Here is a 17945-nt window from a genome sequence, read left to right as displayed (position 1 = left end):
CAGTTTAATGGTCACTTTACCAGGAAACCCTCCCAGTTTTTTTCTGCTAGTAATCTTACGTATTTGTGTACATGGATGATTTTCTTTGCCTGTGAGGGTCTGAAGTCAGGAAACACATCTTTTTTGCTCTCCACCACATCCCCAGTGCTGAGCACAGAGTAGTGGTCACATGGGTGTTGCTTGAAAAGTATTTATTGAATGAATGAATCTTAAGCTCTTAATATCCATATATTTCTAGTTACTTCCCATCCTTTCATATGCCTGTAGACTAGTAGTTAAATTTATTATCATTATTGTCTGTACTTTGTGCTGTATAGGCCGTCAGGCCGCTTGACGGTCCTCTGTATAATTTCCAGTGGCTTTTCACTATGTTATCCTTGATGAATCAGGTTGTCATACAGCGTCTTCCCTCCTTGCCCTCAGTGCCCTGGCCAGCATCTTAGGCCTTGCCACTCATTTCCGTTCCCTCACCTCCAATAGCCGCATGTCTTGAAGGCCTGTGGACTTTGCTTGCTAACATCTCTGCAGTTCTTATTTCCACACCACCACCATCCTTCCTGGTCCAGCTACTTTTGTTTCTTCCCTGGATTCTGCAGTGGTCTCCGAATTGGTCTTCTCATGTCACTCAAACATCTCTTCAGGATGCCTCATACTGAGAGAGGAGCTGTTAGGCATGTGCTAGACTCAGTTTTTTCTGTTTTCCAAATACTGCTGTATCTCCAGTTGCTTTCCATTTCTCTTACGGATAAAAGCCATAAGTAATACTCTGTGCTACAAGTCTTCATGTGATTTTACCTGTTTTTACCTTTTTGTCAACAGCTCATACCAATCTTCCTCTTTATTTTTGTGCCTTGGTTTACTCCAACCTTAGGGCTGTTGTACCTGCGGATTCCTCTTATTGGAATTGTTCCCCCTTTGCCTGCTTAGTTATCTCTTATATGTTAACATAAACATTTCCTCAGAGAAGGCTGTTCTGACTCTAGGCAACACAGATTGGGTCCTTCTGTTATGCTTGCAAAGCACTGTGTTTCCTTTGTGACAGATAACATAGTTATCTTTTCCAGTTGTTTCTATGAAGATCTGATTCATGACTTTCTCTATCAAAGGAGTATTACTGCAACAACTTAATGATTGTTTTTGTTTATCATTGTATCTACAGCTCATGTATTAATGCCTAGGTGCTCAGTAAATATTTATCGAGTGGACCTTTGGAAGTTTCTTCAACACTAAGGAGGGGTTGACTCGAGAAATTTCTATTGAGCTAGTGTTAGAGTTCTGGAATTTAGCATGGTAAACTGGTCTGTTTGGGAAATGGTGTTTCATCAGCATTGAGTTTCTGTTGAGGAAAGTTAACACTTCTTGATCATCTTCAGCGTCATGGTTGCTGTTTAGAAATGCACTGTGATATGAGGGACCTTCATTTTTGTAGAAATGATTATAGTAATTATTTTAAGAATACTTGTGCTTTCTTTTTGTCAACATATATTTACCTTTATGTTGCTTTACTTGCAATGTGGATGAGCCTGTATCCAAACCAGTGGTTGACTCATCACTGTAGAGAAATATTGATTCTGACATCTTAAAAATAAGTTTCCTTTCAAGTAAGATGAGAATGGTGCAAACCAAAATGGTGAGGATGTTTTATGGAGTCAGGTTGCAGTTCAGTGTTTATAATCTAGGATTTTTTGGTTTGTTTATTGCAGCAGTGGGCTTCCCTGGTGGCTCAGTTGGTAAAGAATCTGCGGGCAATGCGGGAACCCTGGGTTCGATCCCTGGGTTGGGAAGATCCCGTGGAGAAGGGAACGACGACCTACTCTAGTATTATGGCCTAGAGAATTCCATGGACTGTGTAGTCCATGGGCTCGGAAAGAGTCAGACACAACTGAGTGACTTTCACTTTCACTTTTTCATTGTGGCAATAAACAGCATCCCCATTGCTTTAATGAATAGCTTTGTGGTTTTGAAAGTATTCTTTTGACTGCAGTACGAGAAGCAGTTTGGGTTACTGTGAAGAAACCAGTTGTTAAGGTATTGCTCACTTGAACTACTGGAGGTGTGAGGCAAAGAGAAGTGGGTGGATTTCACCGGGAATCCAGGTCTTGGGGATAGATTGATATGGGTGATAATATCAATATAATATCAGGCAGTGGCAAGGATGACTATGGAGGCGAGGATGACTCTTGATATTTTTATGTGACCACTGATTGGATATAGCCATTCATTGCGATAGGATCTTTTATTTTAAAAGTTCTTAAATTTGGAGATGAGAGAAGATAACTGGGTTTAAATATTACTGTTAAATGTTTGTACTTAAAGATGCCCAGAACATACAAATACTTTAATTTGGAGTTATACTTATGAACTTTGGTTAAGAAATTGCATTTTATTTTTGTAAGAATTAACTTTAGTTGTCTTTTTTGGCCCAGTTATTAGCTTTTTCTTTTCTAAATCTGCCAGGAAGAACATTGTAACTTTTTTCTTTTAAACCTTACCCAGAGATGAGAAGATCTCTGATAAAGGAATAGTTTTAAACAGGAAGTGCGAACATGCATTGCAGGCTTCTCCCTGCATTTATTTCTAAGCTCACAGCATTTACAGCGCTGGGGGGCTCAGGCAGCTATGCTGGTGGTCACTCCCCTGCTGGTGGTTACGTGGGAGATGGTGGGCTCTCCCCCCGCTGGTATGACTAGAAACACAGCTCCCAAGCCTGTTTGTTTCCCTCATCGCTCTTCAGTAATAAGATATCGACAGCACCCTGCTGGTGGGAGTTTTATGTCATATGCACAAAAACTACTTTGTTGCTCTTGTGAGGCTTGGCCATGAATGTGGACTGTGAAGAACTCTTAAAATTTTCACCCTATTTTCTTTAACAGAGAAGTTGTTCTTGGACCCCTTTGCGCTCCTGACTTGTTCAGATGGTGAAGCGCACAGAGGGTATGGTCTTATGGAGCATTCTAGGGTCATCACAGGACCGAGGAACAATTTGATTACTGCAGCATTTGCTAGCTGTGGGTTTTCTCTCACATAGGATTCTTTGGTTATGAGAAAAAATCGACTTTGGCTAACTGAAGCCAGAAAAACAAAAAGTATCAGAATACTATGAGTGAGTTCATAAAATGAGAGAACCAAGTGGTGGAAGGGACAGGAACCATAGCAGCTCTGGGGATGTAGAGAGCAAGAATTAGTGGGTAATCTCTGCAGGTACTGAGCCCAAATGAACCAGCCCCAGCCGTTTTGTGTATGTGGCTGCACCTCAGTATGCATGTATGTGTGTATTTCCTTCAGAATTCACATTGCCGTGAGAGAGGGTCTCGGGTTGTCTTAGCCAGTGCCAGGCAGGGTGTCTGGATTGAAAGTTTTCCTGGAACTTTCTTATTGGAGGATGGAGTAGCTTCCCAAAGGACATCTGCAGGTATGTTTGAAAAGTTCTCGTTGCCGGTAGAGACTAATACTGATTCTGGTTCTTGTTATATTCAAAGATATGTTTTGAGTAGCCTTTTAGGTATGACAGTGATGCAGACAACCCTTATTAATTTTATTGTATTGTGTAAATTAGTGTCTTTTAAACATTTAATTAAGACTTACACAGATATGAATTTAAGATTTGGCATATAATGTTATAGCTTTCTGTTGTTTAACATTTATTTTTTATGATGCTGCTGGTTTGTTTTCTCCTTTGTTTTTTTTGTTTTTCGCTTCTCTTGTTTTCACAGCTATTTGTAAGGCCTCTGCAGACAGCCATTTTGCTTTTTTGCATTTCTTTTTCTTGAGGGTGGTCTTGCTCCCTGTCTCCTGTACAATGTCATGAACCTCTGTCCATCATTCATCAGGCACTCTATCAGATCTAGTCCCTTAAATCTATTTCTCACTTCCACTGTGTAGTCATAAGGGATTTGGTTTAGGTCATACCTGAATGGTCTAGTGGTTTTCTCCACTTTCTTCAATTTAAGTCTGAATTTGGCAATAAGGAGCTCATGATCTGAGCCACAGTCTGCTCCTGGTCTTGTTTTTGCTGACTATATAGAGCTTCTCCATCTTTGGCTGCAAAGAATATAATCAATCTGATTTTGGTGTTGGCCATCTGGTGATGTCCATGTATAGAGTCTTCTCTTGTGTTGTTGGAGGAGGATATTTGCTATGACCAGTGCGTTCTCTTGGCAGAACTCTGTGAGCCTTTGCCCTTCTTCATTCTGTACTCCAAGGTCAAATTTGCCTGTTACTCCAGGTGTTTCTTGACTTCCTACTTTTGCATTCCAGTCCCCTATAATGAAAAGGACATCTTTTTTGGGTGTTAGTTCTAGAAGGTCTTGTAGATCTTCAAAGAACTGTTCAACTTCAGCTTCTTTAGAATTACTGGTCAGGGCACAGACTTGGATTACTGTGATATTGAATGGTTTTCCTTGGACACGAACAGAGATCATTCTGTTGTTTTTGAGATTGCATCCAAGTACTGCATTTCGGACTCTTGCGTTGACCATGATGGCTACTCCATTTCTTCTAAGGGATTGCTGCCCACAATAGTAGATATAATAGTCATCTGACTTAAATTCTCCCATTCCAGTCCATCTTAGTTGGCTGATTCCTAGAATTTTGATGTTCACTCTTGCCATCTCCTGTTTGACCACTTCCAATTTGCCTTGGTTCATGGACCTAACATTCCAGGTTCCTGTGCAATATAGCTCTTTACAGCGTCAAACCTTGCTTCTATCACCAGTCACATTCACAACTGTGTGTGGTTTTTGCTTTTGCTCCATCCCTTCATTTTTTTCTGGAGTTATTTCTCCTCTGATCTCCAGTAGCATGTTGGGCACCTACCGACCTGGGGAGTTCCTCTTTCAGTATCCTATCTTTCTGCCTTTTCATACTGTTCATGGGGTTCTCAAGGCAAGAATACTGAAGTGGTTTGCCATTCCCTTCTCCAGTGGACCACATTCTGTCAGACCTCTCTACAATGACCCATTCGTCTTGGGTGGCCCCACAAGGCATGGCTTAGCTTCATTGAGTTAGACAGGGTTGTGGTCCATGTGATCAGATTGGCTAGTTGTCTGCGAAAAACAAAGGAGAAAAGGAAAGATATACCCATTTGAATGGAGAGTTCCAAAGAATAGCAAGGAGAGATAAGAAAGCCTTCCTCAGTGATCAATGCAAAGAAATAGAGGAAAACAATAGAATGGGAAAGACTAGAGATCTCTTCAAGAAAATTAGAGATACCAAGGGAACATTTCATGCAAAGATGGGCTCAATAAAGGACAGAAATTGTATGGACCTAACAGAAGCAGAAGATATTAAGAAGAGGTGGCAAGAATACACAGAAGTATACAAAAAGATCTTCACAACCCAGATAATCATGAAGGTGTGATCACTCTCACTCACCTAGAGCCAGACATCCTGGAATGTGAAGTCAGGTGGGCCTTAGGAAGCATCACTATGAACAAAGCTAGTGGAGGTGATGGAATTCCAGTTGAGCTATTTCAAATCCTTAAAGATGATGCTGTGAAAGTGCTGCACTCAATAAGTCAGCAAATCTGGAAAACAGCAGTGGCCACAGGACTGGAAAAGGTCAGTATTCATTCTTATCCCAAAGAAAGACAACTCCAAAGAATACTCATACTACTGCACAATTGCACTCATCTCACATGCTAGTAAAATAATGATCAAAATTCTCCAAGCCAGGCTTTAGCAATATGTGAACCGTGAACTTTGAGATGTTCAAGCTGGTTTTAGAAAAGGCAGAGGAACCAGAGATCAAGTTGCCAACATCCGCTGGATCATTGAAAAAGCAAGAGAGTTCCAGAAAAACATCTTCTCTGCTTTATTAACTATGCCAAAGCCTTTGACTGTGTGGATCACAATAAACTGTGGAAAATTCTGAAAGAGATGGGAATACCAGACCACCTGACCTGCCTCTTGAGAAACCTGTATGCAGGTCAGGAAGCAACAGTCAGAACTGGACATGGAATAACAGACTGGTTCCAAATAGGAAAAAGAGTATGCCAAGGCTGTATATTGTCACCCTGCTTATTTAACTTATATTCAGAGTACATCATGAGAAACGCTGGGCTAGAAGAAACACAAGCTGGAATCAAGATTGCCAGGAGAAATATCAATAACCTCAGATATGCAGGTGACACCACCCTTATGGCAGAAAGTGAAGAGGAACTCAAAAGCCTCTTGATGAAAGTGAAAGAGGAGAGTGAAAAAGTTGGCTTAAAGCTCAACATTCAGAAAACAAAGATCATGGCATCTGGTCCCATCACTTCATGGGAAATAGATGGGGAAACAGTGGAAACAGTGGCTGACTTTATTTTTCTAGGCTCCAAAATCACTGTAGATGGTGATTACAGCCATGAAATTAAAAGACGCTTACTCCTTGGAAGGAAAGTTATGACCAACATAGACAGCATATTGAAAAGCAGAGATATTACTTTAGCCACAAAGGTCCATCTAGTCAAGGCTATGGTTTTTCCAGTGGTCATGTATGGATGTGAGAGTTGGACTACGAAGAAAGCTGAGCGCTGAAGAATTGATGCTTTTGAAGTGTGGTGTTGGCGAAGACTCTTGAGAGTCCCTTGGACTGCAAGGAAATCCAACCAGTCCATCCTAAAGGAGATCATTCCTGGGTGTTCATTGGAAGGACTGATGATAAAGCTGAGACTCCAGTACTTTGCCACCTGATATGAAGAGCTGACTCATTTGAAAAGACCCTGATGTTGGGAAAGATTGAGGGCAAAAGGAGAAGAGGACAATAGAGGATGAGATGGTTGGATGGCATCACCAACTCAATGGACATGGGTTTGAGTGAACTCTGGGAGTTGGTGGTGGACAGGGAGGCCTAGTGTGCTGTGGTCCATGGGGTCGCAAAGAGTCGGACACGACTGAGCGACTAAACTGAAGTGTACTGGTTTGTTTTCCTTTTTCAGTGTTCAGGACACTGTCTCAGGTGAAATTCACCTTGAGAGTCTGGAGGGTTCAGTTGGAAGTTGAATTAAATTAGATTAGTGACAGGATGGAGGCAGTTGCTTTCTTTCTGGTCATTCTTCAGTTTGGATATTTGCTAGTTTGAGGGAGGAGAAACACTTCCTGCCAATACAGAAATGGTTTTCTTCCTTCTCTGGCAAATCAGATCTTGAAAGTAATAAGGCTTACAGTTACCTTGCACTTGGGGGAGGGTGTGTGTGTGCGCTGATGGAGTAGGCAGCAGCAGGTTTCTTGCCGAAACTTGTGACGTCCCTTGTTAGTATTTGGTGTATTAATACATTATCCGTCTTATGAGAGTCATGTTAAGTGATACACTGATACTTTGTGAGGTATGTTAGGATGTATGTAAGGTAGAGACTTTTTGGCTCCTTAAATCTGTGTTAATAGTCAAATGTTGTCAAACCATTAAAAACTGAATCTAACCTAAATCAGCTGGATAAAATGAGTGTTACCAGCTCATGACAAAACTGTAGGTGACTAACCAGTAGAGTGAGAAAATACGGTGCTGCTTTTGTCTGCCAACAGTAATCAAATTATACTTCAAAAGAAGCACCTTTTGTATAATTTCTGTGTCACTTGCCTGTTTGTTTACAAATGGGTCTCAGTGCCCAAAGGAATAAGACATAAGCAGTAATTTGTAACTTTTCTAAGTTTCTGACCCCCAGACATCAATAACTGAAAAGAAGAAAAAATGACTGAGGGACCAGCTTTCCTCTCCTTCCCCGTCTCTGTATTTGTGCTTTACTCCCCTCTCTGTATTTGCCCTTTACTTGACATCAGGTGTCCCGCCAGTGTGGGAAAATGGTTGTGCAGCCTGAGCGCCTCACAGAAGGTGACGGAGGAGCGCAGACTAGGAGAGAGGACAGGTCGTTTTGCTTAGCTCTTAGACTCTAGCAGGAATCATACACGCAGACTGTAGCAGAAGAGCATAATGGTGAAGAATCTGAGCTGGAACCCTGCTCCTTTACTGTGTGTGTGATCTCAGATATTTAACCTCTTGCAGTCTTTCCTGTCCTTTAGTGTTACTTGGAAGGATTATATACGATCGTGTGTGTACAGTCCTTTAACACACTACCAGGCACACAGTGTGTGCTCAGTCAGTAAATAGTTGCTGCTGCTTTGCTGGCACTATTTTTATAGGGGTTTGGGAATAGATTTTAATAAGATTCCAATTGACTTTATGTGATAATACTGTATATTCAGAGGTGAGAACTTTAAATTATTTAGTTGAATTAGAATTTCACCACCTATACTTTTAATCAAAATAAACTAGTGTGGATAGTGAAACTTTTGGTATTTTTATCTTACATAATATCTCTTGACACTTTGAGCATAAAGATTACATAGTTGTTCCTATAATTTTTTCTTTGACCAGACATAAGTGCAGTCATTAAAATTATATTTTCATGTATAATAAAAATTACATGGTACTTGGCATAATGAATATTTGGTGAGATGTTTAAATAAGTATTGTATTTTTAAAATCATAATGTGAACATGAAAGTCATCTTGCTGAAGAAATCAGCTTGCATATTCAGAATGGAAGATCAAAAATAAATTAATGATAGAATATTTATTTTAAAATAAGGATTTTCAGCAGTACTAAAGCACTTTATTATTGGATTCAGTGCTCTTTGAGAACTTGGAGTGTCATTAGATTCCCATAAGTTTTCAAGATAGTGTTATCAGGGATATAGAAATGATTTTAAGTTGACACCTGAGATAGGAATTTATTGTCTGTTAAGAATTCTGTTTTTCATTAGTTGTCTTTTTAAACTTGAATTTTTCTGGAAGGAAAATACTAGCTTTTAAAGATACTGCACTGTAGTAATAATTTGTACAAATAGTGTTTGGATTCTGTTTGAGTGTGTATACCTGTGCATGCACACATGTGCACATACACTTTTAAAAAAGAATTACTAGAATTCTCTATACTGAGGGAAGGGTTGCTTTTACTTTTCATCACACTAATTTGGTATTATCCTCCTATGTGTGAACTTTGTCTAGTAATTTTGGTACTTAGTAATTTTAGTCTTTTTATGACCAAACAGAATAAAGTAAGTGAAAAACAGACCTTACCAAGAGGTGGGGTAATACAGCTCAGCATTCAGAATTATTCTGTGTAGAACAGAACATTTAGATGACTGAATTAAAAATGGGAGATAAGCTGAGTGTCAGTAGAATTCAACACATTAAATTTTAAGTACTGAAACATTCTCTGTGATTCTGAACTTTAATAGATGTTTCAGTGGATAACTCTTCAAAATAGAATCAAGGATAAAAATGATTGATGTTAGAATTAGCATAAGTAACATCCTTACTGAATCAAGATGGATAGATTTATATACTGGTATGAAATAAAAGCACTGTTTTAAAATTAATGGGTTAGTATTTCTTGATTTTAAAATTTGTAATGGAACCAACAAAATTTCTGTGAAATATTTGGACCATAACAGTGAAGGTTTTTTTGTTTACCTTTTTTATTAAAAACTTGGTAAAAGTGCATTGTATACATTGTTCATCCTAGAATCAAGTGTTTCATCAAACATTTGTAGTTTTCCCCCCATCCCTCCCCGAAAGTGTTTAATCGGTGGAACAGGATATTTGTCACCCACCAAATTAAAAACTGCAGGCAGTTTGTAAACTTGGCACTCAAGAGAACGAAGTAGGTGCCATAAAATGATGAAGTATCGGCATGTGTACACTTGCTGTCAGGAAATAAACTTCCTATATGTTGTGGTTTGGCAGACATGCATCTTAAAATGTATTAAATGAAACTGCTGCTGCACTCTTTATCCTTTATCTGTTTTCAGCAGTGCATCCTGTTTGTGCCTGTAAGTAACCAGCAGTTGCTTCAGTTAGAGGAGAATGATAGATTTTTTTCAGATATGCTTGAAGTTAAGTGATGATGCTCCTTGAGAGTGCAGTAACTAGCTGATTGAGGAAATCAGTGAAATATTAGCTTCGCCCTGAACACCAATGAGAAAACAAATTTTCTGTTTTGAACATTTAAATTTTTTTTTTTTTTTTTTAATAAAAACTTGAGCCTGAGACACACTGATTTTTCACATTTTATCACATCATGTCAAAATAATTTCCCCCAATAAATGTGAGTACTGATAAAATGAACATCTCAGTTGTTTTTAAAAAGTGAATACTTAGATGAGAGCTTCATTGCTGAAACCTCTGAACTTTATAACTATGTTTATGGAATACCTCAATTAAATCTTATTGCATGGAATATGGTTTTTAGAACCCTAGAATAGGTCAGAAAATTTGTCCTTTGCACAATTAAAAAGTTTACTTAAAATTGACAGTAATGTTTTATTTACATATATTGAAATGGAAAACTAAATCTAAAATGAAGAGTCTTTTGACCATCTCCATTTCTTAAATTAAAATTTACTTGGAAAACATGCAGATACATCCTCTTGGCCCCTAACATAAGATTCGAACCATTGATGTATGCATGCCTGTTATTGCGTGTTAATACACAGAATCCCCCATGTGGATTTTTTAAGTAGATTTTTTAATAGGTTGTTTTGGGATACTTTTTTGTTATAAATAAGAATTACCTTCTTCAGAAATTAAAAAATATATTTTTGGATTCCTTTATGTGATGAGTTTTAACTAAAACTTGTCCTATGGATGTAATCATAATCATTTTAACTACACATGCTTTTAGCAATATTTTACAGGTTGCATGTTTTGGGGGGGAAAAAACGTCTTTTCTAATGTAGTTTACGGTGGCGATATCTGCCTGCCTTTTCTTTTGCTGCGTTGGCACAAGCATTGTGCTTATTTTGTTGTAAATGGTTCCAGTATTTTATCAGTTCACTAGGCTGGAACTGATGAGAGGTAATTAGGTGGCTGTATTTACAGCTTGAGTAAGAAACTCGCCAGTGATTGAACACAAACTCATTGGGAGGGGGCACAGGATCAATTCTCAACTTGGCAAGACAGATCCCCACATATACATCTTCCAAGTGCAAACGACGGATACTTAAAGAAACTTTAAATATCTTCTCTGCCAGATCTCCAGAAAAAACATAACCTGTCCCGGAGCAGAAGACAGGATAGCGTTCACTAGGGTAGAGGTCTGGTGGCATGTACCACTTGCTGTCTTTGTTTCGATTGGGTGCATATCCCCTCATTAGGTAACCAGTAAAATAGTTATGTCTAGGAGGCAGGTCTGGCTTCAATAACTTATGTATTAAATACTCTGTATTGACAAACATGTCACTGTCAGTTTTCATTACATAAGGAATACGCGGACAGTATGTTGCAACCCAGTTCATGCCCATGAGTGTTTTAATGGTCAGATTATAGTATGTATCTAAGTATTCCTGTTGGATAATATCATGGTACTGTCTGCTTTCTTCCAATATTGCACGTTGAAGGTAGCCACTTGACTTAATACTTACGCCTAAAAGAAAAATCCGTGTGATTTGAATACCAGGTGCTAGGCTCTCATTGCCCCAAGTTTGCCGAATAGCTCGTCTAGCTTCTATTTGTCCAGGTTCTGCAGCGATTAGTAGTATTAAAAAGGGGCTTTTCTCCTTGCACTTTTCAGGTTCATTGATAATGTATTTGAAATGGTAAGCATTTGGGTGTCCAGTACCTTTCTCGTTGTAAATGCTTCCGTTAGCACCGAGCGTGTTCTCCAGCCCTGTGACTCCTTGCAGTGACAGATCCGTGTTGTTGGGGTCAGTTGCTGTTTGAGGCCTCAGGGTCTGAGGGACAGTTTCTTTCCAAATGTTCCGAAGAGAGCTGTGGTTCGTCTCACTCTTTGTAGAACGAAATCCACGGAAAGTGTATGTCACAGGATTTTCTTTGAATCCAGCTCTGCCTGGCAGCCAGTCATGATGATTGAAAAACAAAAACATAGCAAAAAGAAACACGAGAGAAAGTACACCAATAAGATGGGTCCGAAACAGAGACCTCTTGGCATTCCAGCTCATCTTTGCGAAGCAGCAGTGTCTCCTTCTCCACTGAAGCATGTTGTAAATACCCAGTGATGGATGAGAGATCCTGGTGGCTGGGGAACGTGGCCTTCTCCTGAATCAATACTGTTCTTTGGTAGTCATTTTCTAATTCGGTCACGTCGTCTCCCTCGCAGTCATTCTATAAAGATGAATCATAAAAGTTTACAAAATGCTAAATACCACAGAACTGCTTTAAAGAGGCTAATAAAATTAGGGCAGATGGGAATTTTTAAGCTGTGAAAATATGATTGCCCAGGAACAAAGTTTGTAATTTGTCTTCCCTTGGCATCCTAATGTCCTGAGAACAGGATTAATTTCTTTAAAAATATACCTTTGGAGCGCAGTGAGCACTTTTAAGATAGGTGATGGATTTTTCTTCCACTTATTTCATCATCTCAGTAGCTCTGGTCATTTATTCTTTTGACTAAAGTTAAAGACTGAAAGTTGTGTGCATGGAGGAGAGAGAAACGCTGCTGGATTCCTGGGAGAGGCCGTGTAAAAAGGCCTGAGAGCAGATGGAAAATGTATTGGCATTAATTAAAATTGATTTGACATACCATTGGTGGTATGGTGCACAGTCAGCGGCCTTTTTTGTAAAATGGTCATGTATCAGTTGTGGGACAGACGGTGCAAGGTTGATTATGGCAGAGTTCTGTTAGTCACAGTACACTGCCTGGCATGTTTCCATTGGCCCCTACTGTGTGGAGAAAGTCAATGAGAAGATGCACCTGTCAAAATTAATTTTCAGGGTTCAGTAACTTCAGTGCAAGATTTTAAGACAGTAATAAATGATGAACATTTGCAAATACCCTTTTCTCATTTTAACCTTCCACTTCAAATGTGAGGCATTCAGATCACTGTCTTTACTTAGACTTAAGATTGATTTTTAAAATATAGAAACTAATTATCTGTGGCCTTCACAGAGTACTATCATGTACTTCAGTTGAATCTCCATATTAGAATTAGCAAAGAACTGCTTTGAACAGTCTTCTGAGTTTTTCAAAATACAGACATTAGGTACTGTTATATCCTCAGTTTAAAATTTTAAATTGCACAGAATGCATTTTAAAAGATTTTTGAGTTATGCTGTGTTCTAAATTTGCATGTGGAGAATTTATTACATTTGTAGGACTTGCATGACACTTAGACTTGCTTGACACTTAGAGCCCTACATTTAGAAGACAAAAATTATGAGCTGTCAATATGGGAGATTCATGATGCCACATATTAAGAACTGGTCTTCGAAGTTTCTCAGTGCATAGCACAAATTTGTTCATGTTTTTTCAGTTCTTAGTTTTTTCTGGATCAAGGTGTGGGGGTAGATGATAGGTGAGCTATAGCTTGAATTCTATTACAAGAGAATAAAAACTTTTTGAAATGGGGACTGATGTTTAATTTTAACTTTTTCAACTTTTTATCGTGAAAATTATTTAAGGAAAACTGGTCAATTAAAAATTTATTGTAAGAGCATTTGTTTATTAGAAATTTTCTGTATATATATATGTGTGAATATGTTTATCTAGCTTGTGATACTGAGAAGTTTATGGTTAATACCAAATATACTTAACTTTGATATGAAATTTAATTATTTGGGGGAAATAATGACATTTACATGGAAGTCCTCATAAAATTGAATAACTAGAATAACATTCACTTATATAATATGAAGTATTTAGAAAATATTGGTTGAAAGTATTAGACACATGTATGAATGAAAGTTCTACTATTCTAGTAACAGCCACTAGGAGGAGCAAGTAGGTGGGAATTTGAACAGACTTCTAAAGTATAATAGTATAGGCACCATCTTTTGATAATTTCTAGTATATGAAATGTACTTTTAAAAGTTATCGTTTTTCTCAGAAATAAGAAATTATTTAATTATCTTGTGAGATAGGAGCAATGTTTTTTTTTAATTTTTAAGGTTTTAGAAACATAGAATCTAGTTATTTATTTATTAGAATTTATTCACTTGAATTTTATTTTCACATTACTCTGATGAAGACCAAGACTTCACTGTACCAGTAAAACAGTTCTGTTGTGAACTCAGCTGAAAATAATAGAGCTGAGTGTTCTAATTTAGAAACTCACTTTTTTTCTTATAGTTGGCCATTCTGCTGAGATGAGAAAACTAAGCTTTTATTTTCAAATGAAATATTAGATAAATAATAATAACTCTTCTTCTACCCCATAAAGAGGCCAATAGCTTCGAGGGTTATGTATTTAAAAGAAACAAAACTTGCTTTTAATGTTTATTTGATAATCCATTTTAAACATTCCAAAACTAAATTAAATGTATCAGCTTTCTGTTGATAGAGAATGCTTGAAATCTGGTTTAAGTCTAATCATTTAGATCTTTCAAGAGTGTAAATTTGATGGTTTAAGAAGCAATAAATAGAAGTTCAGATATTTGAATGAATAAAGGACTGAAAAATGAATGCAGGTAAATATATTAGTAAATTGTATTTTTATGAAAATATGCCTGAAGTGATGTTTCTAAAGTATTTCAGTGTTACAGAAAAGAGCCAATTATTATATATTGTAATCTGGCATAGTACCCATAGTTTATGGTCCTGTGTGATTTTGTAGCAATATGTGATGGAGATGCATCTTAATTTAAATTCATGATATTTGTATGTTTGTAAATATTAAGCTGCTCAAACTTGAAATCTATATATACCCGTTTGAAAACTCTCTCATTGGTAAATGTAGTGCATATGTCTAGCCTTTAAAAATTCTTTATTAAAAGTTTTTCGGGTATTTATTATAATTGTTTTGTTAAAAAGAAAGTACAATTAAAGTAACGATTCTTCCTCCTATTAAATGATAAAATCCTTTTCCAGTTACTGCCTGTTGTACATTCATTCTTAAGAAGTGGTAATAAAACTAGAAAGTTGAAATATTTTGATATTCTAAATAGTCTTTGCACTTTTACATTTTCAGAGTAGCAGTAGCTTTGATTTATATTTTATGGGTTTTTATGATAATATTGTTAAGTTGTTCATGTGTATTTACATCTTATGGGTTGACGCTCACGGAGAGGATGTTACTGTAAAATGTTGTTCCCTTTCTCTCTCTCTCACACACACGCATGCACTGTTTTTATTATCTGGCTTTTAAAAGTGTTGATGTTTTTAGTCTGTTGGAACAGTTCTAGAGTTTAGGGGTGCTTGAATAAAAACTCTGCACTCCTATTTTGAGATAGCTAGCTAATAAAAATGTTTAATGGGTGACTTTAACATTGAGAGATAAAGGCTCTAAAAGAGACTTGAGGTTTTTTTGTTTGTTTAATACTGTCTGATTTCATTCTTTAATGGACTAAATGCTGTGAGTGAGAGTTGATGTTGAACTGTAATAATAATAGGCCTGATAGACTTGTTTAATCTTAATTTTAGAATAGAATGCTTACATATGTCTTTAAAATGTTTGCCTTTTGTGATTATTAAATAATGAGTTGTGCTCTGAAGTTGAGCAAAAATCAGAATCTTTGAGGACCTGTAAAAAATTTTAGAAATACATGAGTTCCTGAGCCATGAGCTGCTATTCTGGGATTGTTACTAAAATAGTAGATTTCATTATTGCCCTGCACACACATACTGTGCCAATAGTTCACTATTACATATTTATATAGCCTGGCACAGTGGCTACATTTAAGTTGAATTTTTTGACCTTGTATTGCTGTTACATGGATATTTTTATATCAGAGTATTTTCATATTATGTTTTTGAGTTTCACTTTAAAAATGATCACCCAAACCAGTTTTATATTTTGATCATTTAGAATCAGTCTGTTGCCTCAAGTCAAGTCTTGCTTTTAGCAATAGGGGTAATAGTAGCAAATATTTATATTTCTTTGTTTGAAGTTGTATTCGTGGACATGTAAATCTCCTGTGGTAGTGTGCTGTGCATAAACACACACTGCCTTCTGTGATCCTGTACAAATGCTTTCCTTTTAGTATCTTACAGTTCAGTGGTACTTAAAATTTGTTGATGGTCTTCAGAGGTTGTGTTCGTTACTTTTATTTAGGGAGATGCACATAGGAGGGAAGATTTTGTTACTAAAACCTGCTCTATATTAAGATTTTGCTTTAAAAGGACTGAAAAAGCTCTTAATGTTAGGATCATTTTTTTATACCATTTAATGTGATTTTACTGCATTGACTCCTTTGATAGCCATTTTAAGGAGAGCCCTTTAATTTACTGGATAAGGCTTCAACTTGACCTAATTTGATAGAGGATTACTGTGTTTTCTTTAGCGGGTTTCAGATTTTTTTTTTTAAGTTTCATTTTTCAGAGAAGCCTTTAAGCACAGCTTGTTACTATTTGTCTTTTCTGTAATCCATAATTACTGCGAGCTACATATTTACTTGAATAAAGCAGTGACAGCTTGTCTTCTAAACAGTGACAAATTTTAAAATCATATATTTAGAAACCCTCTCATAGTTTCAAGGACAGTGAAATGTATGAACTTGTTTATTAGAGATTAGTGCCTCCTGGGCTATCAAAAGGTAACAGACATTTAAATGAGTATCACACACAAGATATCGACATACCTTCCTTGGTCAGGCCATTTATGTGGCGAGGATTATGCCCACTGAAGATACTTTTGGCACGCCATCGCTCCAGCAAAAAGACGCTATCGAACACGCACACCTCCCCCAACAGTCTGCCTCCTGCGATTGCTTATCACATGTCCAAAGTGTCCATCTGTCTGCTTGTCTTCGAGTACCCTTGTTCATATGGGTGCTAATCTTCTGAGGTCTTTCCTTTCATTTTCTCTTTAACAAAAGAGCTGTGGTGGTTTCGTTCTGTTTGGAGCACTGTCGACTCTTCTGACAGTTGATGCATTGAAGCTTTTTACATCTGCTGTCTTCCTGGCCGGACAATGCAGTGCTCTATTCTCTTTTCAGTATCCATATTTCTAGTAAGAACCCTGAGCTGCAATGTAAAGCAGCCAGAGCTAGAATGGAGTGCTTCGATGGTATTGGAAAAGAGCAGGATTTAACTCTCTCGTCGTTGCCTGGCAGCTGCAGGAAGGACTTTGAGCTGTTTCACTGGGGTTTTAGTCTGTAATATGAAATCCACGGTTCCTCAGCTGCTGCACAGGCAGGCAGCAGTTTAAATGTGGGCTTGACAGATGCTCTCTCTGACAGAGCAGAATTTAACGTCACTGCTTGGCTGAATCCCACGTGATTGTTTGCATTCATTTTGATTAAAAACCCAAGGTAGGGAGACGCTTAGAGATTTTGCTTCTTTGTGTTAAATTATATGTAGTCAATGTAAGTGTAGTGATAAGTGAATAATACAACAATGGAAGGATTATGAAATGAATGGTTATTTTATTGTTTTCAGCTTATCCCCCCTCCCTTTTTTTTTAACTTTACGTTCAAGCACAGATTTTCTAAATGTTTTCAGTGTTAGATGTTGGTTTTCATGTTACCTGAATGATTTTACCAGGCATAAGCCATATAGCGTTAGTATGGTCCTTGGTGTAATTTAACCCTTTCATTGCTCTCCTTCCCTTGAAATTTTTTTTTTCCCTCAAATTGTTCTAACTTTAGTTTTACTAATATCTAGTTACAACCCATAGACCATTTTTAATGAGTAACTTAGACATCTCTCCATTATTTTCTGGAGTTTATATAAATCAGCTGCCATGAATTGTTGTCCTGACACATGATTTGATACAGCCACTTCTTTTTTTACATGCAGTTTCTAGTGTTCTTGAAGGCAGCAAAACTTTATTTTTAATCACTTTTTAATATTTATTTTTTATTTTTCTTTAAAATTACTTGTATGGTGGAATTCAACAAAAGATGTAATAGATAAAGCATAGTTAAACAGGATCTTCTTGGGTAGTGAGATCATAGTAATCATATTTATTTGTCCTAATATTTCAGGATGGTTTAGTAACTTGCCATCAAGCAAAGTTTTCCGTAAACACTAGATACTCACTCTGAAATATTTCTTTGTATGTTTAGTCTGT

General features: G+C 37.3%; 2 protein-coding genes across 3 annotated transcripts in view; one reads left to right on the top strand and one right to left on the bottom strand.

Moving 5' to 3' along the window:
- The window catches only part of CDC73 (cell division cycle 73), an 89155-nt gene that overhangs the window by 34479 nt on the left and 36731 nt on the right, over positions 1–17945 (top strand). The gene's annotated exons all lie outside the window — the stretch shown is intronic.
- B3GALT2 (beta-1,3-galactosyltransferase 2) lies at positions 9484–17061 on the bottom strand. The gene is made up of 2 exons (XM_055581831.1): positions 16513–17061; positions 9484–12102 (listed from the first exon to the last, which is right to left on the bottom strand). Exon 2 carries the CDS (start codon positions 11976–11978, stop codon positions 10710–10712), a length of 1269 nt encoding a protein of 422 aa, XP_055437806.1. The 5' UTR covers positions 11979–12102; positions 16513–17061; the 3' UTR covers positions 9484–10709.

This window comes from Bubalus kerabau, chromosome 5 (assembly GCF_029407905.1).
Source record: "Bubalus kerabau isolate K-KA32 ecotype Philippines breed swamp buffalo chromosome 5, PCC_UOA_SB_1v2, whole genome shotgun sequence".
Taxonomy (NCBI): domain Eukaryota; kingdom Metazoa; phylum Chordata; class Mammalia; order Artiodactyla; family Bovidae; genus Bubalus; species Bubalus kerabau.
This window is presented reverse-complemented; position numbering and strand designations above follow the sequence as displayed.

Excerpts from the sequence above, each read along its gene's own strand:
- B3GALT2 (XM_055581831.1), bottom strand. The coding sequence starts at position 11,978 with ATGCTTCAGTGGAGAAGGAGACACTGCTGCTTCGCAAAGATGAGCTGG.